At 40.2% G+C, this 15390-nt stretch overlaps 1 protein-coding gene across 9 annotated transcripts in view; it reads left to right on the top strand.

Moving 5' to 3' along the window:
- The window catches only part of col18a1a (collagen type XVIII alpha 1 chain a), an 86092-nt gene extending 75915 nt beyond the window's left edge, over positions 1 to 10177 (top strand). For 6 of the 9 annotated variants that reach the window (XM_084420599.1, XM_084420597.1, XM_084420594.1 and 3 more), the window contains 26 exons: positions 1146 to 1277; positions 1361 to 1429; positions 1520 to 1546; positions 1647 to 1745; positions 1846 to 1881; positions 1966 to 2055; positions 2141 to 2170; positions 2302 to 2337; positions 2525 to 2584; positions 2674 to 2751; positions 2874 to 2909; positions 3016 to 3069; positions 3179 to 3250; positions 3333 to 3398; positions 3533 to 3563; positions 3932 to 3985; positions 4198 to 4232; positions 4325 to 4447; positions 4533 to 4686; positions 4783 to 4847; positions 4948 to 5079; positions 5332 to 5364; positions 5495 to 5818; positions 5904 to 6101; positions 6946 to 7061; positions 8549 to 10177. In XM_084420599.1, coding sequence (XP_084276725.1) covers positions 1146 to 1277; positions 1361 to 1429; positions 1520 to 1546; positions 1647 to 1745; positions 1846 to 1881; positions 1966 to 2055; positions 2141 to 2170; positions 2302 to 2337; positions 2525 to 2584; positions 2674 to 2751; positions 2874 to 2909; positions 3016 to 3069; positions 3179 to 3250; positions 3333 to 3398; positions 3533 to 3563; positions 3932 to 3985; positions 4198 to 4232; positions 4325 to 4447; positions 4533 to 4686; positions 4783 to 4847; positions 4948 to 5079; positions 5332 to 5364; positions 5495 to 5818; positions 5904 to 6101; positions 6946 to 7061; positions 8549 to 8762 — 2364 coding nt within the window. In that variant the 3' untranslated portion in view covers positions 8763 to 10177. The remainder of the gene's footprint in view (positions 1 to 1145; positions 1278 to 1360; positions 1430 to 1519; positions 1547 to 1646; positions 1746 to 1845; positions 1882 to 1965; positions 2056 to 2140; positions 2171 to 2301; positions 2338 to 2524; positions 2585 to 2673; positions 2752 to 2873; positions 2910 to 3015; positions 3070 to 3178; positions 3251 to 3332; positions 3399 to 3532; positions 3564 to 3931; positions 3986 to 4197; positions 4233 to 4324; positions 4448 to 4532; positions 4687 to 4782; positions 4848 to 4947; positions 5080 to 5331; positions 5365 to 5494; positions 5819 to 5903; positions 6102 to 6945; positions 7062 to 8548) is intronic. The other 3 variants (XM_084420598.1, XM_084420592.1, XM_084420596.1) reach the window with 1 other exon arrangement.
- The last annotated feature ends 5213 nt before the right edge of the window (positions 10178 to 15390 follow it).

Here is a 15390-nt window from a genome sequence, read left to right as displayed (position 1 = left end):
CACTTTGCTTATCTCATCTACACACAGACGCAGCAGTTCTCATTTTTAGAAAACCATACATTATTACAAGGAAAAATATTAACACACGAGGGGAATCATTGTTGTGTCCATGAAGATGTGAAAAAATAGGCATAAATCTAGCTTACACATTTACCCACATTTTTTATACGCCTGTTTAACCGAAGCTAATTTGGGTGGGTTTCTCCCATCCCCATACAATGTCACGTCTTTTACGGCACTGACGAGAACGTCGGTCTCCTCGGCTGTGAACCGCTCCTGGCGCGCGCCTGGCAAAATCGCTGTTATAATCAATGGAACAAGCACGCCCGCTCTTAAAGGGAATGTGAGATGACGCTCTGATTGGTTTATTTCACGTTACGCCCAAACCACACCTATGAGTAATGTAGCTCCTTCAGACCAACCCATTTTAGATTTGCGTCGGGCGCAAGAGTCATTTATCCCGCCGGTATAATAGCAACAGCGCTCGAGATCCGCGCCCAAATTGACTTGCGTTTCGCGTTTGATACTTGCGTTTCAGATCGTTAAAATAGGGCCCCAGAACTGTCATTTCCACAATAAAATGCTCTCAGACACAATGCTTATTTTGAAATGTAGTGGAAATGACATTGTAGAGCAGATGTTCATGATCAAAAATGCCCATTGTTGAAGAAAAATGTAAGAATAATGTTGCATTATTGTGTCACGCCTAGTTAGGAAATGGTGTTGTGTGGAAAGCAGTTTCAGAAAACATCTTTTTCTGAAACAGTCAAACCCCCTCAGAATTCTTTTATGTTTCTGTCTCTGTAGCAAAACTCCTACTTTCCCAGCAATCTCTATGATCTTCTTTCCTACTATACCTCATCCTTCTCCTCTAAAGCTGCAGGGTGGCAGGTAGCAAGTCTCGAGTGTGGCAATCGATTTTCTTCACAGACATCTCAACTTTTTTACACTACAGTTCTAATGCTTGAAATGTGTCATCATTATTATACTGATGTTAGTGTGTACTTTTTGTGGCATTGATTTGTAGATGCGTTGTGTGAATGTGTTTTCTGCAAACTAACATATTTTGCTCCTGCCTGGAATCTTGGTATCTTGCAAGCTAACTGCATGCGTTGTTTTATTCATCTCACTCCTTGTCTTTAAAGGGTGCCACAGGTTCTCCCGGTTCCCCTGGCCTCCCTGGGCAGGGTGGGCTTGCTGGTCTTCCAGGACCAATGGGACCCGTCGGACAACCAGGGCCACCTGGTCCTCCTGGCCCAAGATATCATGTTGGATTTGTAAGTATTGGTCAATTTTCCTTTGTGCTTCGCTGTCTTTTAGGAAATCCATAAAATATTGTGTCCTCTGTATATGTGTTCAGGATGATATGGAGGGCTCTGGTATTCACTTCAGTTCAGTCCCTGGGGTAAGAGGACCAGTTGGAATTCAGGTAAATCTTTCTCTGTTGTACCTTTATTGGCTCTTATCTACCCTTGTTGGTTTTTAGAAGTTCATTTACTGCAAACTTATTTCATTTCAGGGACCTCCTGGTATCCCAGGACCACAAGTAAGACTATTTATTCATTAAAATGAGATTTATATCCCAAAGATATAATTTTCAGTTGGGGATTGTCGATTGTGTCATTTATTCATATCTTGCTCCTCAGGGTAAGCCTGGCTTCCCAGGATTTCCTGGTGATAAAGGCAGTGAAGGACCTCAGGGACAAGATGGCCGCCCTGGTTTGGATGGCTTCCCTGGACCACAGGTGCGTTTCATTTGAATACATCTCTTGTGTAAATGTACTGAATTGCCAGTCTGGCGTCCAGTACTTCAGGCTGATATCAGTTTTTCGCATTTGCCTGCAGGGACCAAAGGGCGACAGGGGAGACAGAGGCGAGAGGGTGAGTTTTCTTATCTCTGAGAAGTAAATAATCAAATAATCTCATTATTTACTTCATCGTTGTTAAACGTGATCATCTGCTTAGGGTGAACCTGGACGAGATGGAACTAGTCTTCCAGGTCCACCCGGCCTCCCTGGACAACCTGGACAAATTATTTATCGTTATTCTGAAAATGTAAGTCTTCAAATTTATATCGCCTTTTTTGTTTGCTTAAAATAGGTCATGTTTTTATTAAGCTGTTTGTCATTTTTCTGTACAGTATGATGAAACTGGAGGAGCAGGGCCTCAGGTATGAAAGTCCTGCCTCTAATAGTCCCTTGCTACTACATTAGGATACCAGAAATTGTTTTGTGGGCATTCAAAAACAGACTCATAACATACAATTTTCCAATATCTATATATCGTTTGTGTGGTTTTCAGGGTGGTGCTGGTGTTCCTGGTCAAGCAGGATTCCCAGTAAGTACTTTATAACTTCATTTGTTCACCCCCCTTTTTTGAACAAAACACTTTAGACATTTATACATATTAAAAGTAATTAATAAGTGTAGACTGTTCACGGCTTCCAAGCAACATTGCAATTTGGCGCATTAATAATATAGACTTGAGTGCATTTATCTTACACACTGTCTCTTTGTCCAATCAGGGCCCAATGGGACCGAAAGGTGATAGAGGAGAACCTGGTTCACCAGGCTATGCCATTAAGGTTTGTAAGCAGAAATCAACACACGAAGCTTAATATGAAGTGTTTAAAAACCTCAACGGCTCACTGCTGCAACCTTACTTTGTTTGCAGGGAGAAAAAGGAGAGCCTGGACTTATTCTTGGACCTGATGGAAATCCACATTACCTTGGTGGATTGGCAGGCCACAAGGTATTTTATTTTATTTTACTTTATAACCATGTTTGTGTTAATTCATAGTTTTGATGACTTTATTTAGGAAAATGCTAAAGAGTAGCATACATCAAAATTAATTGTTTTTTCACTCTCTGTAGGGTGAGAGAGGGGATTCTGGACCAGTCGGACCTCCTGTACGTATTTTTTTTTATTCAAGGTTCAGACAGAAACAATTCTATCATTCCTCTACTTGGTAAAAAAGAACATTCAGAGCAGCTAAGTCGCATCTCATTTATTCAGGGTCCAGCTGGACCTTCTGGTTTGAAGGGTGAATTTGGAATGCCAGGCAGACCCGTAAGTCTCTCAAAAAATAACTTTCATCAACAAAAAATATTCGATGACAGGATAACTTAACTGAGTATGTAATTTAATTTTACTTAATATCTTAATTTTATGACCGTAGGGCCGCCCAGGTGTGAACGGATACAAAGGAGAGAAGGGAGACCCAGCTTCAGGCTCTGGATATGGTTACCCAGTAAGTACACCGTGCAGTTTGTTCCGTCAGTGATTGTTATATAAATAGTTTGCCCTCATAAGTTATTTTGTGTCTTTTCAAGGGTCCCCCCGGTCCCCCAGGACTCCCTGGTCCCCCCGGACCTGCTGTGCCCTTGGACAGATTTGGAGTAAGTGCTATTTGTGTAAAATAAGCTGTAATTCATGCATGAAATGTTGCAAAATGAGCTCCATATGGTGGTTGTTGAAGTGAAGTGATCATGATTGCAACAGCACTAATTTGCTATCTCCTTTTCCATTTCAGAGATATGAAGATTATTCAAGGCAATACCCAGGTAAGATGTTAGTCATTCTTGTCACAGCAGATGATCAAGATTTGATAAGTATCACAAAAGTTATCTTCTTTCCTAAAGATCTTACTGTGCAAGATTTATCTGTACATGTTTTTCTTAATAAAAACTAAATTTAAAAACTTGCTCTGCCTCTTTTTCTATGTCTGTTCTGGTCCAATTATTTCCAAATGGATCAAATCAAATCCCAACCTACATATTTTCCCTTCAATGCCTTGTTTCACTCTAAAGAATTGGGAACTGCATTTTATGTTGATTTTAATTATCTTAATTAGAAAGAGTTCAAATGTCTCCAATCATCCATGACTCAATTTTTGACAGCTATGAACAATGCAGTGTTTTGTTTTCTAAAGCTACGAAAGGAGATAAAGGAGACCAGGGAGCTCCTGGGATTCCCGGATCACCAGGTAAAATTTACCACTGTTGCTGTTTTTAGACATTAAGGGCCATTGACAGGCGGGAATAACAACGCTATCCTGGGCCCTGTAAATATTAGTGACTCTCTGTCTAAAGTACCCTGACTTACTAGCTTGACATCATTGTCAAATTGTTATCATAATCTAATGATATTTAATGCACGAATGTATAATTTAATATTCACTTCTTCTTTTTTTTTCAGGCTTTTCCTCAAACCTTGATATCTATGCCCTCAAGGTATGTGGATCACAAAGTACATAAATGAAAGTATTTGATGAAACAGTTGTTTGATTATAATAATGATGTAAACATGAAACCTGTTTCCTCAGAATGAGATGAAGGGGGAGCGAGGTGACTCCGGTCTTAAAGGAGAGAAAGGAGAGCCAGGAGGTGGATTTTATGACCCTCGTTTTGGAGCTGGACAGGGACCGCCAGGAAACCCAGGACTTCCTGTAAGGATTGAAAGGAGTTTCTGGACACAAAACCTGAATTGAGTACTTACATACTCTACATATGGATGGTCTATATATTTTCCAGGGACCTAAAGGAGACTCAATCAGAGGTCCCCCTGGACCGCAGGGTCCACCAGGAACACCTGGGGTTGGTTATGATGGTCGTCCAGGAAACCCAGGACCTCCTGGACCCCCTGGCCCTCCAGGGTCACCGTCATTGCCAGGAGCCTACAGACCACGTAAGATAAAAATAAGTAAAACATTCTTCCTGCTTTCAGAATATTCTTGAGGAACTTGAATAACAATCAATGCTGTATGATTTTTGTATGTTTCAGCACTCAGTATTCCCGGGCCCCCAGGTCCCCCCGGCTCACCTGGAATTCCCGGCACTGGATCTGGGGTGAGTGGGACATTCATTGAAGAAATTACTAATGGAGTGTATCTGATAAAACACCTGACACTTGATACTTTAATCATACCCCTGGTTTTAAATGTGTCAGCAGGTGACTGTCATGAGATCTTATGACATAATGATTGCTTCGGCACGCAGACAGACAGAAGGTGCTCTGATTTACGTTTTGGACCGAAGCGATCTCTACCTCAGAGTTCGGGATGGTGTCAGACAAGTGATGGTAAAGTTCTTTAAAACACACTATTTTTTTGTGCACGCCTATTCGTTTATTTAAAATAAAAATAAAAGAAAGCATTTTTGTGCATAAAAATGATATTAACAATAGATCATATAAGATTCATTATTTGGAATTAATTATTTTAGATTCTCCATTTTGTCATTGACCCATTTCAAGGAGAACATTATATCGTATAGGATTTTTTTTTTTTACATATCTTTTCACATATTAACACAATTTTCCTTTTATTTGCAGCTTGGAGATTATAAACCCTTCTATGGAGAGCTGGTAAGCAGTGTGAATAAAGCTCTTTAACATTCAAATAAGCACCCACCATTTAATCAAAGGAAGTTGGAATTAGTGGATGAGCGTATCAATTCCTGAAGGTATGACTGTAGCTTGTTGGCTTTTCCTCCAGGACAATGAGGTGGCAGCGGTCCAGCCGCCCCCTGTTGTTCACTATTCCCAGGACCACACAGCTAACAATGGAGCGGAGCAGATTTCTCCACCTCACCAGCCGATTGAGTTTCCAAGGAGTGAGCCAGAGAATAGAAACCCCAATCCGCCTGACTCCCGTTACCCAGATCCACGATACCCACCCTACACTGATAACAGGTACAATCCTGTACAACCAGAAATCAGATACCCTGTTCAACCTGAGAGGAACCCTATCACTCCAGCCCGCCGTCCCAGCCCCCCTGTAAATCAACCAGAAGGTCACACCCACACCTCCGGACCAGGGGTTAGTTCAGTCAACTAAGTCACAACATTTGCACAGGTCCCCTTTGTTTATTTCCATTTTGACGCCACTGTTTTTCTTTGTGCAGTTGCATCTTATTGCCCTGAATTCTCCACAAGTGGGGAACATGAGAGGCATTCGTGGGGCAGACTTCCTGTGCTTCCAGCAAGCTCGGGCCGTGGGGATGAAGGGAACATTCAGAGCCTTCCTGTCTTCCAAACTTCAGGATCTCTACAGTATCGTCCGCAAATCCGACAGAGACACATTACCGATTGTTAACCTCAAGGTGTGTGGTCCATTACTCATGCAGATCTTCACTCCAGATTATCAAAGCAACAAGCCATTAGATTATGATTTTAACATGGTTACGGGTGTTTTAGGCAGAGCACAGAGCGAAGTGCCTATAAACCCCTTTAATTGTGATAAAATAACTGTAACGCACGGCCTCTCCATTGCTTTCATAAAATGGCAACAACCAGGGCCGTCCTAGGGCAGTGCAACTTTTGCAAATGCTTTGGACGGCCCTGGCAACGACATGATTAAAAAAAAATATTTATCAGATCAGATTCTACCAATTTAATAATCAGATTAATCAGAAATGTTATCATTTTTTTCACCTGGTAGAATTTAAATTAGCCGAACACTGTGTCCTAATTTTCCAAGTGATTTGTCCAGACTAGAAGTGAAAAGGCTTTGTGATGCTGCACAATAACAACAAATCAGAAGATTATATGTTTAATATACAGTTATCGCAACCAATAAGTTCTAGTGGAACCAAATAATTGAAAATATCATTTTGCTGCTTGTCGCCGCGTGAAAGGACATTATTTTAGATTGAGATGGCTTTTATCACGTAGTCGCAGTCCAGTTGAATATCCATAACGCACAACATAGAAAATTGAGCTTGCGTAGGTAGAATCAGATGAAGACGATCACCATGTCCGTATAGGGGCTTGTAGAATCCTCTACATTCGCACTAAGTATGTTTCGGGCCTCAGAACACAAAGGTGATCATCATTTGATCTTGTGGATCATTTTGAGATTTTTTCCTCAAGACCGAACTTAACCAATACATTAATTTGGTGATCACGTTTCTTGACTTTTCATGGCATTGATATTCTCTTCTGCAGGATCAAGTCCTTTTCAGAAGCTGGGAGTCTCTCTTCAGTGACTCCGAGAGCAGGATGAAGGACAATGCTCCTATCTACTCCTTTGATGGCAGAGATGTCCTGAGGGACAGTGCCTGGTGAGTGCCAGTGGCTTTGGCTGATCATCCTGTCAGTTTTCATTTTCCTTTAAAACCACTCAGTCCACTGGAGCTAGAGATCTATCTATCTATCTGTCTGTCTCATTTTATCCATCTGTCTGTGCTGTCCATCCACAAAAAAATGATATTATAGATATATTATTTGACAAACAAAACTTAAAAATGAACCTGAATATGCTACAGTTGCTCGTGGATATCCCGTTTACTTGCTATTAACTCTTTTCCCACCATTGACATAATTTCCGTAATTTATTAGACAACGCTTCCCTGCCATTGACGGAATTTTCCAGCTTTCCGTGTTTTCACTGTTATACAGTAGGGGCGCTATTACACATCTTCTGAAAGAGTACTGAATTTCTTGACCAAAACACAGGCAATAAAGAAGCAGAAACAAGGAATAGCATATGTAAGCAGATGCATATGTAAAATAATGCAATCATCAACATTAAACAGCATATAAATCAAAACTGCATAATGTCACTGAACGAAATGTCAACCCAGGACGAGGTATAGGACTGTGAAGCTTTAGGGGGTGTTGAGGGACTCGATCTACTCAATGTATTTCTGTCAGGACCACTACCGTCAAATATGATTGACAATTAGCATACAGTTTGGATTGGTGGTATGGTTCCGTTCTGGGCGAGAACTCCCTGCGCATCCATGCAGCCTAGCATGGATAAGAGCAGGGAGAGCAGCAATAATTTGCAAATATATTTAATTCAAGATTTTAAAGTACAACATATTCGATAATTATTCTGATTCAAGGGGAATCAGAATGTCAAATCCTGACTGGGCGAGAGGAGGAGCTGGGGATGGAGGAGGGTAATTAGCTCCTGAGAAACGCGATAGCTGCTGATAATACTGAAGGAGCTTATATATGTATACGGTGATAGGCGTCGTATTCCTATAGGTAGATGTGGATCAGCTGATGCGAGCTTGACTAACGTGACCTGCCAGAACTAACGCTACGCTTGATGTTTTGATCATCGTTCTGAATCCGATCCGGATGTAGTATTTGACAAAAATGCGATTTTCTCAGCTTTTTACTTAAAATCTGTTGAGTGTTGAAAAAAGAAAGCATTAAGCTAGAGTAAAAGTGCTTTTTTTTTAAAGCAAATGGTCTGTTCTTTCTTTTGATATATTGCATGTTCAGATATTCAACAAAATATTCTGGGGGCCATGAAAAGTTTGTGAAAAAATGATCAAAAACACTGGCGGGAAAAGAGTTCAGTGCCTCAAACAATATCTTTCAACGATTCAGTGCCCAATCTTTGGCCGGTCCAATGATTCATTCTTCCAATCTTGTAAACAAAACGTAGTTTCCCAAAAGACTGATTAAAATCCTGGACACCATGACCCCGCAGTCAGCCAATGCAATTTGACTTTGTAATCTCGGAAAGGTCTTGCAGGTTTTGAGTGCCATCTGAGATGCACCTAAAATGAATGTTTCTTCCTCTGTCCTGCAGGCCAGAGAAGATGATCTGGCACGGGTCCAGTGGCAGGGGTCACAGGCAGACGGATAACTACTGTGAGACGTGGCGGGCCGGAGACCGTGCAGTGACAGGCTTGGCCTCATCTCTGCAGGCTGGCCAACTCCTCCAGCAGACCTCCAGCAGCTGCTCCAGCTCCTTCATCGTGCTGTGCATCGAGAACAGCTACATGACACAATCCAAGAAATAAAGCCGTCCAAAAGAGCTTTTGAACATTCAACACAACAGTTTCACTCCAGTAGATGCCTGTATCTAATAAATGGAGAAATTAAAAAAAAAGAAAAAAAGAACTGAGTCTGCCTTAAGGAGAATTTGCCAGTCATTTATTCCCTCACCGTAACGCCAAAGAGGCTGGTTGAACGTGGAGGTGTTTGCTCTCTCTCAGGGCATTGGCACATATTTTTCAGGGGGTTAAACCAGAGAAGTGAGGCCAACTAAGGCAGTGTTTTTAACTGTATCCATATAAAATTTTGTATATGAATTGTTTGTCATCTGTGTTGTTGTTTTTTTCTTTTTTGAAGATGTCTTAATTGGTATATTTAACCAATTTTAGCTATATTGTGTGTGTAACATTTTTTCCTCCCCGCTTGTCTGCACCGATTTTATTTTCATCCAAGGTTTGTTGGATACTGAGGGGCAGACCTTATAGTTTTAGGTTTTAAAAAGAGAAAATATTTATTTTGCAATAAAGAGAGCTAAAATATGATTTGAAACATTTAAAATAGAATACTTTTTTCTATTTTAGTAAGCACTTTTTTTTTTTTTTTACATACTTCCACAGATAAAAGTGCAAGACTGAAATAGTTAATTGTTGCTAAAAATGGTCGCTCTCTCGAAAAAGCTCCAGTGGGCAAAGAGAAGATGCCTTGAATAATTCAATACTTGCCACTCAAAAGAGTTTTTGTACAAACACAATTATTTGAAAAAACTTCTGTTGCATCTATGGGATCACTGTGTGTTTTTTCTCTTTTCTTTTGTGATTAATGTGATAACACATTCTTCTTAGTGTCATTGCTTGTTTTGCTCTTCTGGTTGATTCCAGAAGTTTTGATACAGCAAAGTGGATGATTTTTGTAACAAATATTGATGTAAAAAAAAAAATGTTACTCAAAAATAGTGGTTACATGTCCACTGGATAATGATTCATTGGACATATCAAAGGCTTTGGTTGCATTCGGTGCATTTCACTGAGGAAACAGCTGCTGACAGTGTTGTTTGAGAGAGACAGATGTGTTTTATGAAGACACTTTATCCTCTATTCATATGGAATTTCAGACACCTAATCCACTATAGTGCTACTGATGTGTTCAGTACAACCATGTGGGCTTCTAGTCTCTTTATAACCAGTATGTGCTGTACCATGTCTCAGAGGCACTGAATAAATGATTTTGTTTTGTTTTGTTTGCCACAATCTTTTTGGCACAACTTCTTGTGTATGAAAATCTGTTTCCTTAACCTGACCTGTCTAGACATATCTTAGACTATGTTGTCTGTTCATGCACAATATTAACATTAGATATCATTCACAAGCCATTTCATATCATGAATGTGTTTACTGTTCACTGACTGATTGATAAAAAATAAAGGTATTTTTTTTCCCTCTCACTAGTATGTATTTTAGATTTTAAATTCATAAAAAAAGTTTTCACCCATTGTTTCCTTTGTGAGATTCATCCCCCCCCCCCCCCCCCCCCACTAACATTAAATGTTTAAAGGAGTATTTCACCTAAAAATCACTCTTTGTCCTTATCTACTAAAGCCATATAATGTTATTTTGTACATCAAACCAGATTTTTTTTTTAAGAACTCATGGTCAGTGACTTTTGGTATAAATCCTCCTGACTTATAGTTCACACAAAAGCCTTTGATCAGCGTAAGTGCTCTTCATTCTCAATGGTTGGAATTGTAAACTATGCGATTCTGCTAAATGCTGTTTAAGCACTGAATACTCTCAGGCAACCGTCTTCTGTGCGCCTATGGTAGAGGGCCCCAAAGTCCTGATTCATGCATGTCTCTAAATTGCACAGCGTGCCCCTTTGATGACATTGCAGTCCCTCCTCAGTGCCTATTCCACTGATTCCCTGTCCGCCTGAAGGGTTTTACAGCCTGTTCAATAGGATTTAGCGATGTGGCCTTGAGAGGGCCTCAACGCACAAATCAGAGACTGCTGACAGGGAGCTGGTGAAGCGGCCTCTTTTGTATCTCAGGACTTAAAGGTCCTTTGCAAGGGTTTCAGTAAGGTGGACCAAGCCTGTGGTAAAATAACCCATGGGCATTTGAAAAAAATGCAAAATGATGTGCCAAAAATGAATAAAATGTCATGCCTGTCAAAGAGTACTGTTTTGAATGGTCTGAGATGGAGTATGGATCGTCACACTGCAGGATGACAACAGGAACTCTGCAGGAGTTCAGCAGGATATATGGAAGCATATGGGTAGCAATATTCAATTTGAAATGTAATATGCAAAATGACGATGCAATATGTAAAATGGCAATGCATTTCTGTATTTAAATTTTGATTTTCCAATACATTTGTGCAACGTTTGGTGCACAATGAAAATGAAAATTCAATTATATAATTTACATTTGCCATCTCATACACTAATTTTAATATAAAATTGAATCCATAGTAGGATGACTGTCTTTATGATTACTGTTGTTGTTTTTGTTGTGAACTGTACCCACTGAAATGAAAGAAAACAAAGTGCTTGACTGCACAATTCTTCCCCTAAAATAGAACCAGCACCTTGACCAGTGCAAAACTAGCACTGGTTTTGTTCTTTTGACTAAACTGTTTGCTTGTTTATTTTTTGTTATTTGTACAAACTTCCTTTTTTAAATATATTATTTTTCAATTAACAATATTTTATAGAAATAGCATGCCATATTTGGTATTGAGAAAGAGCCCGTGTGGTTGTGATTTCGACTTCAGTGAAAGTTACATTATTGCTCCATTATATGTCAGTAAAGACTGTCTTTATGAGTGAGTCATTAAGACTGAAACTGAAACAAGGTTGTAAACAACGGCTTATAAAGACGAAACTTACAAATGCATTGACTAGCCATGTCATGGGAAATCCCCTTAACTGTCAATTAGGACAAAGACAAGATATCATCAGCGGAAATTCAAACTGATTTTGTGATTATGAATGCAAGATCGACCTGAAGAATATCAGCTATAGATGAAGGTAATGCACTCGCTTTTGATCTCTCTCGTTTACTCTACATAATACAATAAGCTTCAATGAAGCAACTCACCGTTCCTTCATTGCTAGTTTTAAAGTTTTAGAATTAGTAATGGAGGCTTGGGCTCAACCATTAACTTGACATTTGAATTCGTGGCGGAGGGAAGTAGGCTAGTTCCGCACAAAAGAGTGGTTTTAAAGACTCCGTTGTTGTTTCTTATTTATTTACACATTTGTGACATTGAACTGTTGTATAAATGCAATATCACACCCGTAGCCATGCGATATGGCTCTGCGATCGGCTTGCACTTGTGCCTACGGGCCGAATCACAGTCGTGCTGATATAAATGTGATAGGCTATTGCTCATTTATTTCACTCTCTCTTCTTTAGTTGTCATTCTTAATTGTGCCTTATTTTTATTTATTTATTAAATCTCTAGAATTATGACATAGTTTGGAAACTGTAAAGTTGACAGGCTATGGCAAGTCTGATTAGCAATGGATATTTACATTTTGATCTAATCAGTAATCACTTGGCCGTGACATAAACCAAAAGGTGACTCCACAGCAAACGATGGAGATTATCAGGTAAAAAGAAATATAGGCCCCATATTTTTATTTATTAATGAATCAGCAGGAAAGCAGTTGATTTGCCAAAATCTGCTTCTATAGGCTAGGTTCATTCACTGACTATGCACCAGTAACAGCAGCTCTGTCTTGACAATCAGCTCGCGCCTTATTTCTTTCTTTCTCGCGATCAACTACTCTGCCGCCTGTCACCTGTAGATGTAACATTTTCGGCCAGTGACATTTTCATCAATACCATGGCACCAGACCTGTTACATTTATTATCTTCTCCATCTCTCTGTTGGAGGTTCATCTGGGATATATTTTCTTTTAAAGGAACACGCCGACTTTTTTGGACTTTAGCTTATTCACCGCATACCCCAGAGTTAGAGAAGTCCATACATATCCTTTTCATCTCCTTGCGTGCCATAACTCTGTCTGACGCACCCACCGCTAGCCTAGCTTAGCACAAAGACTGGAGGTAAACGGCTCCAGCTAGCATACTGCTCCCAATAAGTGACAAAATAACGCCAACATTTTCCTATTTACATGTTGTGATTTGTATATTCGAAGCATTTTAAAAGTTCAGAGGGGGTGCTAATAAAATAATTAAACTGTATGAACATAATGACCGCCTAAGCTGCAGCTATCTAAACAGCAAGCAATTTCTGCCACCCAGTGTTGTTTAGATATAGCACATCTTCTAATTTTTAGAATTCTTCTAATCTTTTTACTGTGGTATTACACTTTGCGTATGCCACAGCCTAATTAGTAGGCTAATTGTTTACTGTTATTAGTAATAGGCCTATAACTTATCTAATGACAACTGCCAAATATGACACTCCCAAATTACTACAATGTATGAACACACACAGAAGAGAGAGAACAGGTTTTTTACACATATTTATAATTATTTTGACCATCAAGTGTCCATCACTCTCAGTGCCAACTGGAAGGAAAACATAGCCACAACATGTCTGCTTAGAAAACCTCACTCTTTGCAGTTGTAAAAAAAAAAAAAAGAGCCAGCAATACATTATACTCTATATCCCAGCTATTTTTAAGAGTATCTACTCACCAGAAGCATATTACAATAGGCCAGTTCGTCTATTGTTGTGATTCACGGCAAACGAGTCAGTGATGTCCTGTACATCAAGGGCCTTTATTCTTGAGGAGTTGATTGCCAACACTGCCAGGTTACTGTTTCGATCGTCTCCGCCGGTACTTCTCAGGTAGTTTTTCACTCGCTTTAAGCAAGATAAGCTGCGCTCACATGCTGATGAGGTGACAGGAATTGTAACAGAGATACAAAGACGTCTGTATAAAATCGATGAAGACATCCTTGAATGGCTTGAGTATGGAAAGAAATTCCAGTGTGGCGCTTGCTGTCACCCCCTGTTCTTTTTTTCTGTCCAGAAGCCTTGCACTTGGTGTAATTCAGCAGACAAGTTTTCATTTGTAATCCCATAGTGTAGAGCCATAGGTGACAAACATTCCATGTCAAGGAATGAATTCTGTGTTGGGTTCAAAGCAGACATCCCTTTCAAAACATCACATGACTCTGGTGAAAAGCGACGATTCTATCACTGATAAGATGGTCAATAAATGGATAAAATAAGTGCTGACGAATTTCTTCAGCGGTTTGGAAGGTGGATGTTCTCCTGTATGCGCATCAATCACAAAATCCAGCAGGTGACGCAGGTGCTGTGTTTCTCTCTCTTCAGACCGCAGTTGGGTTGGAATGCCAGCCTTTGTACACTAGGCCTGTGCTTTTATCCATATTTCGTTCCATGCCATCTCACTTCGCTTTTCTGACAGTGTCACTATGACAGACTGCACAAGGTCTGTGGCAGATGCGAGGTCCAGCTCTGGAGACTGTAGGTGATCAGACACAAATTTTGTGACACGAAACACATCTTCAAATAAAGTGAGCTACAGAGTGAATTGGCTGTCAATGAGAGAAAGAATTCCCTTAGCTTCAATTTTTCGCAGAGCGTTTGACTGACTGATTATGTCAATAAGGGTTGCTCCAATCGTGGCAAGCGTTTTTTAAATTGCCGATAGAGTTGAAGACTGACACCTGGTTTCGGACAGTCTCTTTAGTTCGACAGGAGCTTGCGATGGCTTGTTTTCCAGCTGTTTTTTTTTTGTTTTGTGGAAAAGAGCATGAGGAACAGAGCTTGAAAAAAAATTATACAGTATCTGCAGATTCGAAGAATTCAGCCGCGGGCTGTATGTTTTTAACACAGTCAACCAAAACAAGGTTTAGCCAATGGGCATGGCAATGAACATACAGTGCTTGCAGGACATCTTTTCTGAATTGTTCTGCTACACCATTATGACAGCAGGACATAACTACTGCACCATCGTAGCACTGTGCAATTCAAGAGTTGTGGTCAATACTGCATTTATGCAATGTCTGTTTGATTGTTTTCAAGAGCGATTCGGCATTTAATCCATCGGCAGGAGTGAAATGCAGGAATTCCTCAAACGCAACGCCACCGTGCAAATAACGTGCCACCACAGACACCTGGTCTTTTTTGCTAACAGTCCAGCCTCTTCAGTCTCACCACTTATTTGGTAATCTCCTTCCTAATGTTATATTCAGCCCATGCATCGGTGATGGAATGCACGGTCCATGGAAATGGAATATTCCAGCCAAAAATAGTCATCGTACCATCTGAGATTAAAATAACGTACCTGCAGTCCATTTTTAATGCTTAGGATATGTCCTTAAAAGAGGGCGCTGTGGCCCTTCCACAGCTGACATGCTTAGATCAGGGGTGATACTGGAGTTCACTAGTTCACACTTACAAATAAGTCAGATAGAATAAAAGCATATTTGGCGTGCTGTCCGAGGAGAGGGTCCGGGCTCGGTATTCGGCCCGAACCCAGAGAACTCCCCCCGTATTCCTGGCTGTAAAAGATTGAGCCAAGAGTGAGGAGTCGGGGTGGTGGAGGGATGCTGGAAAACTGTCAAGGAATATTAGGTGAGTTGACAGAGTGGATATATATATACTTCTTGCCATGCTGATTAGGGTAGACATAATTGTTTGATGACGAGTA

The sequence above is a fragment of the Rutilus rutilus genome (assembly GCF_951802725.1).
Source record: "Rutilus rutilus genome assembly, chromosome: 10".
Classification (NCBI taxonomy): Eukaryota; Metazoa; Chordata; class Actinopteri; order Cypriniformes; family Leuciscidae; genus Rutilus; species Rutilus rutilus.
The sequence above is the reverse complement of the archived record's forward strand: the minus strand, read 5'-3'. Positions and strand labels throughout refer to the sequence as shown.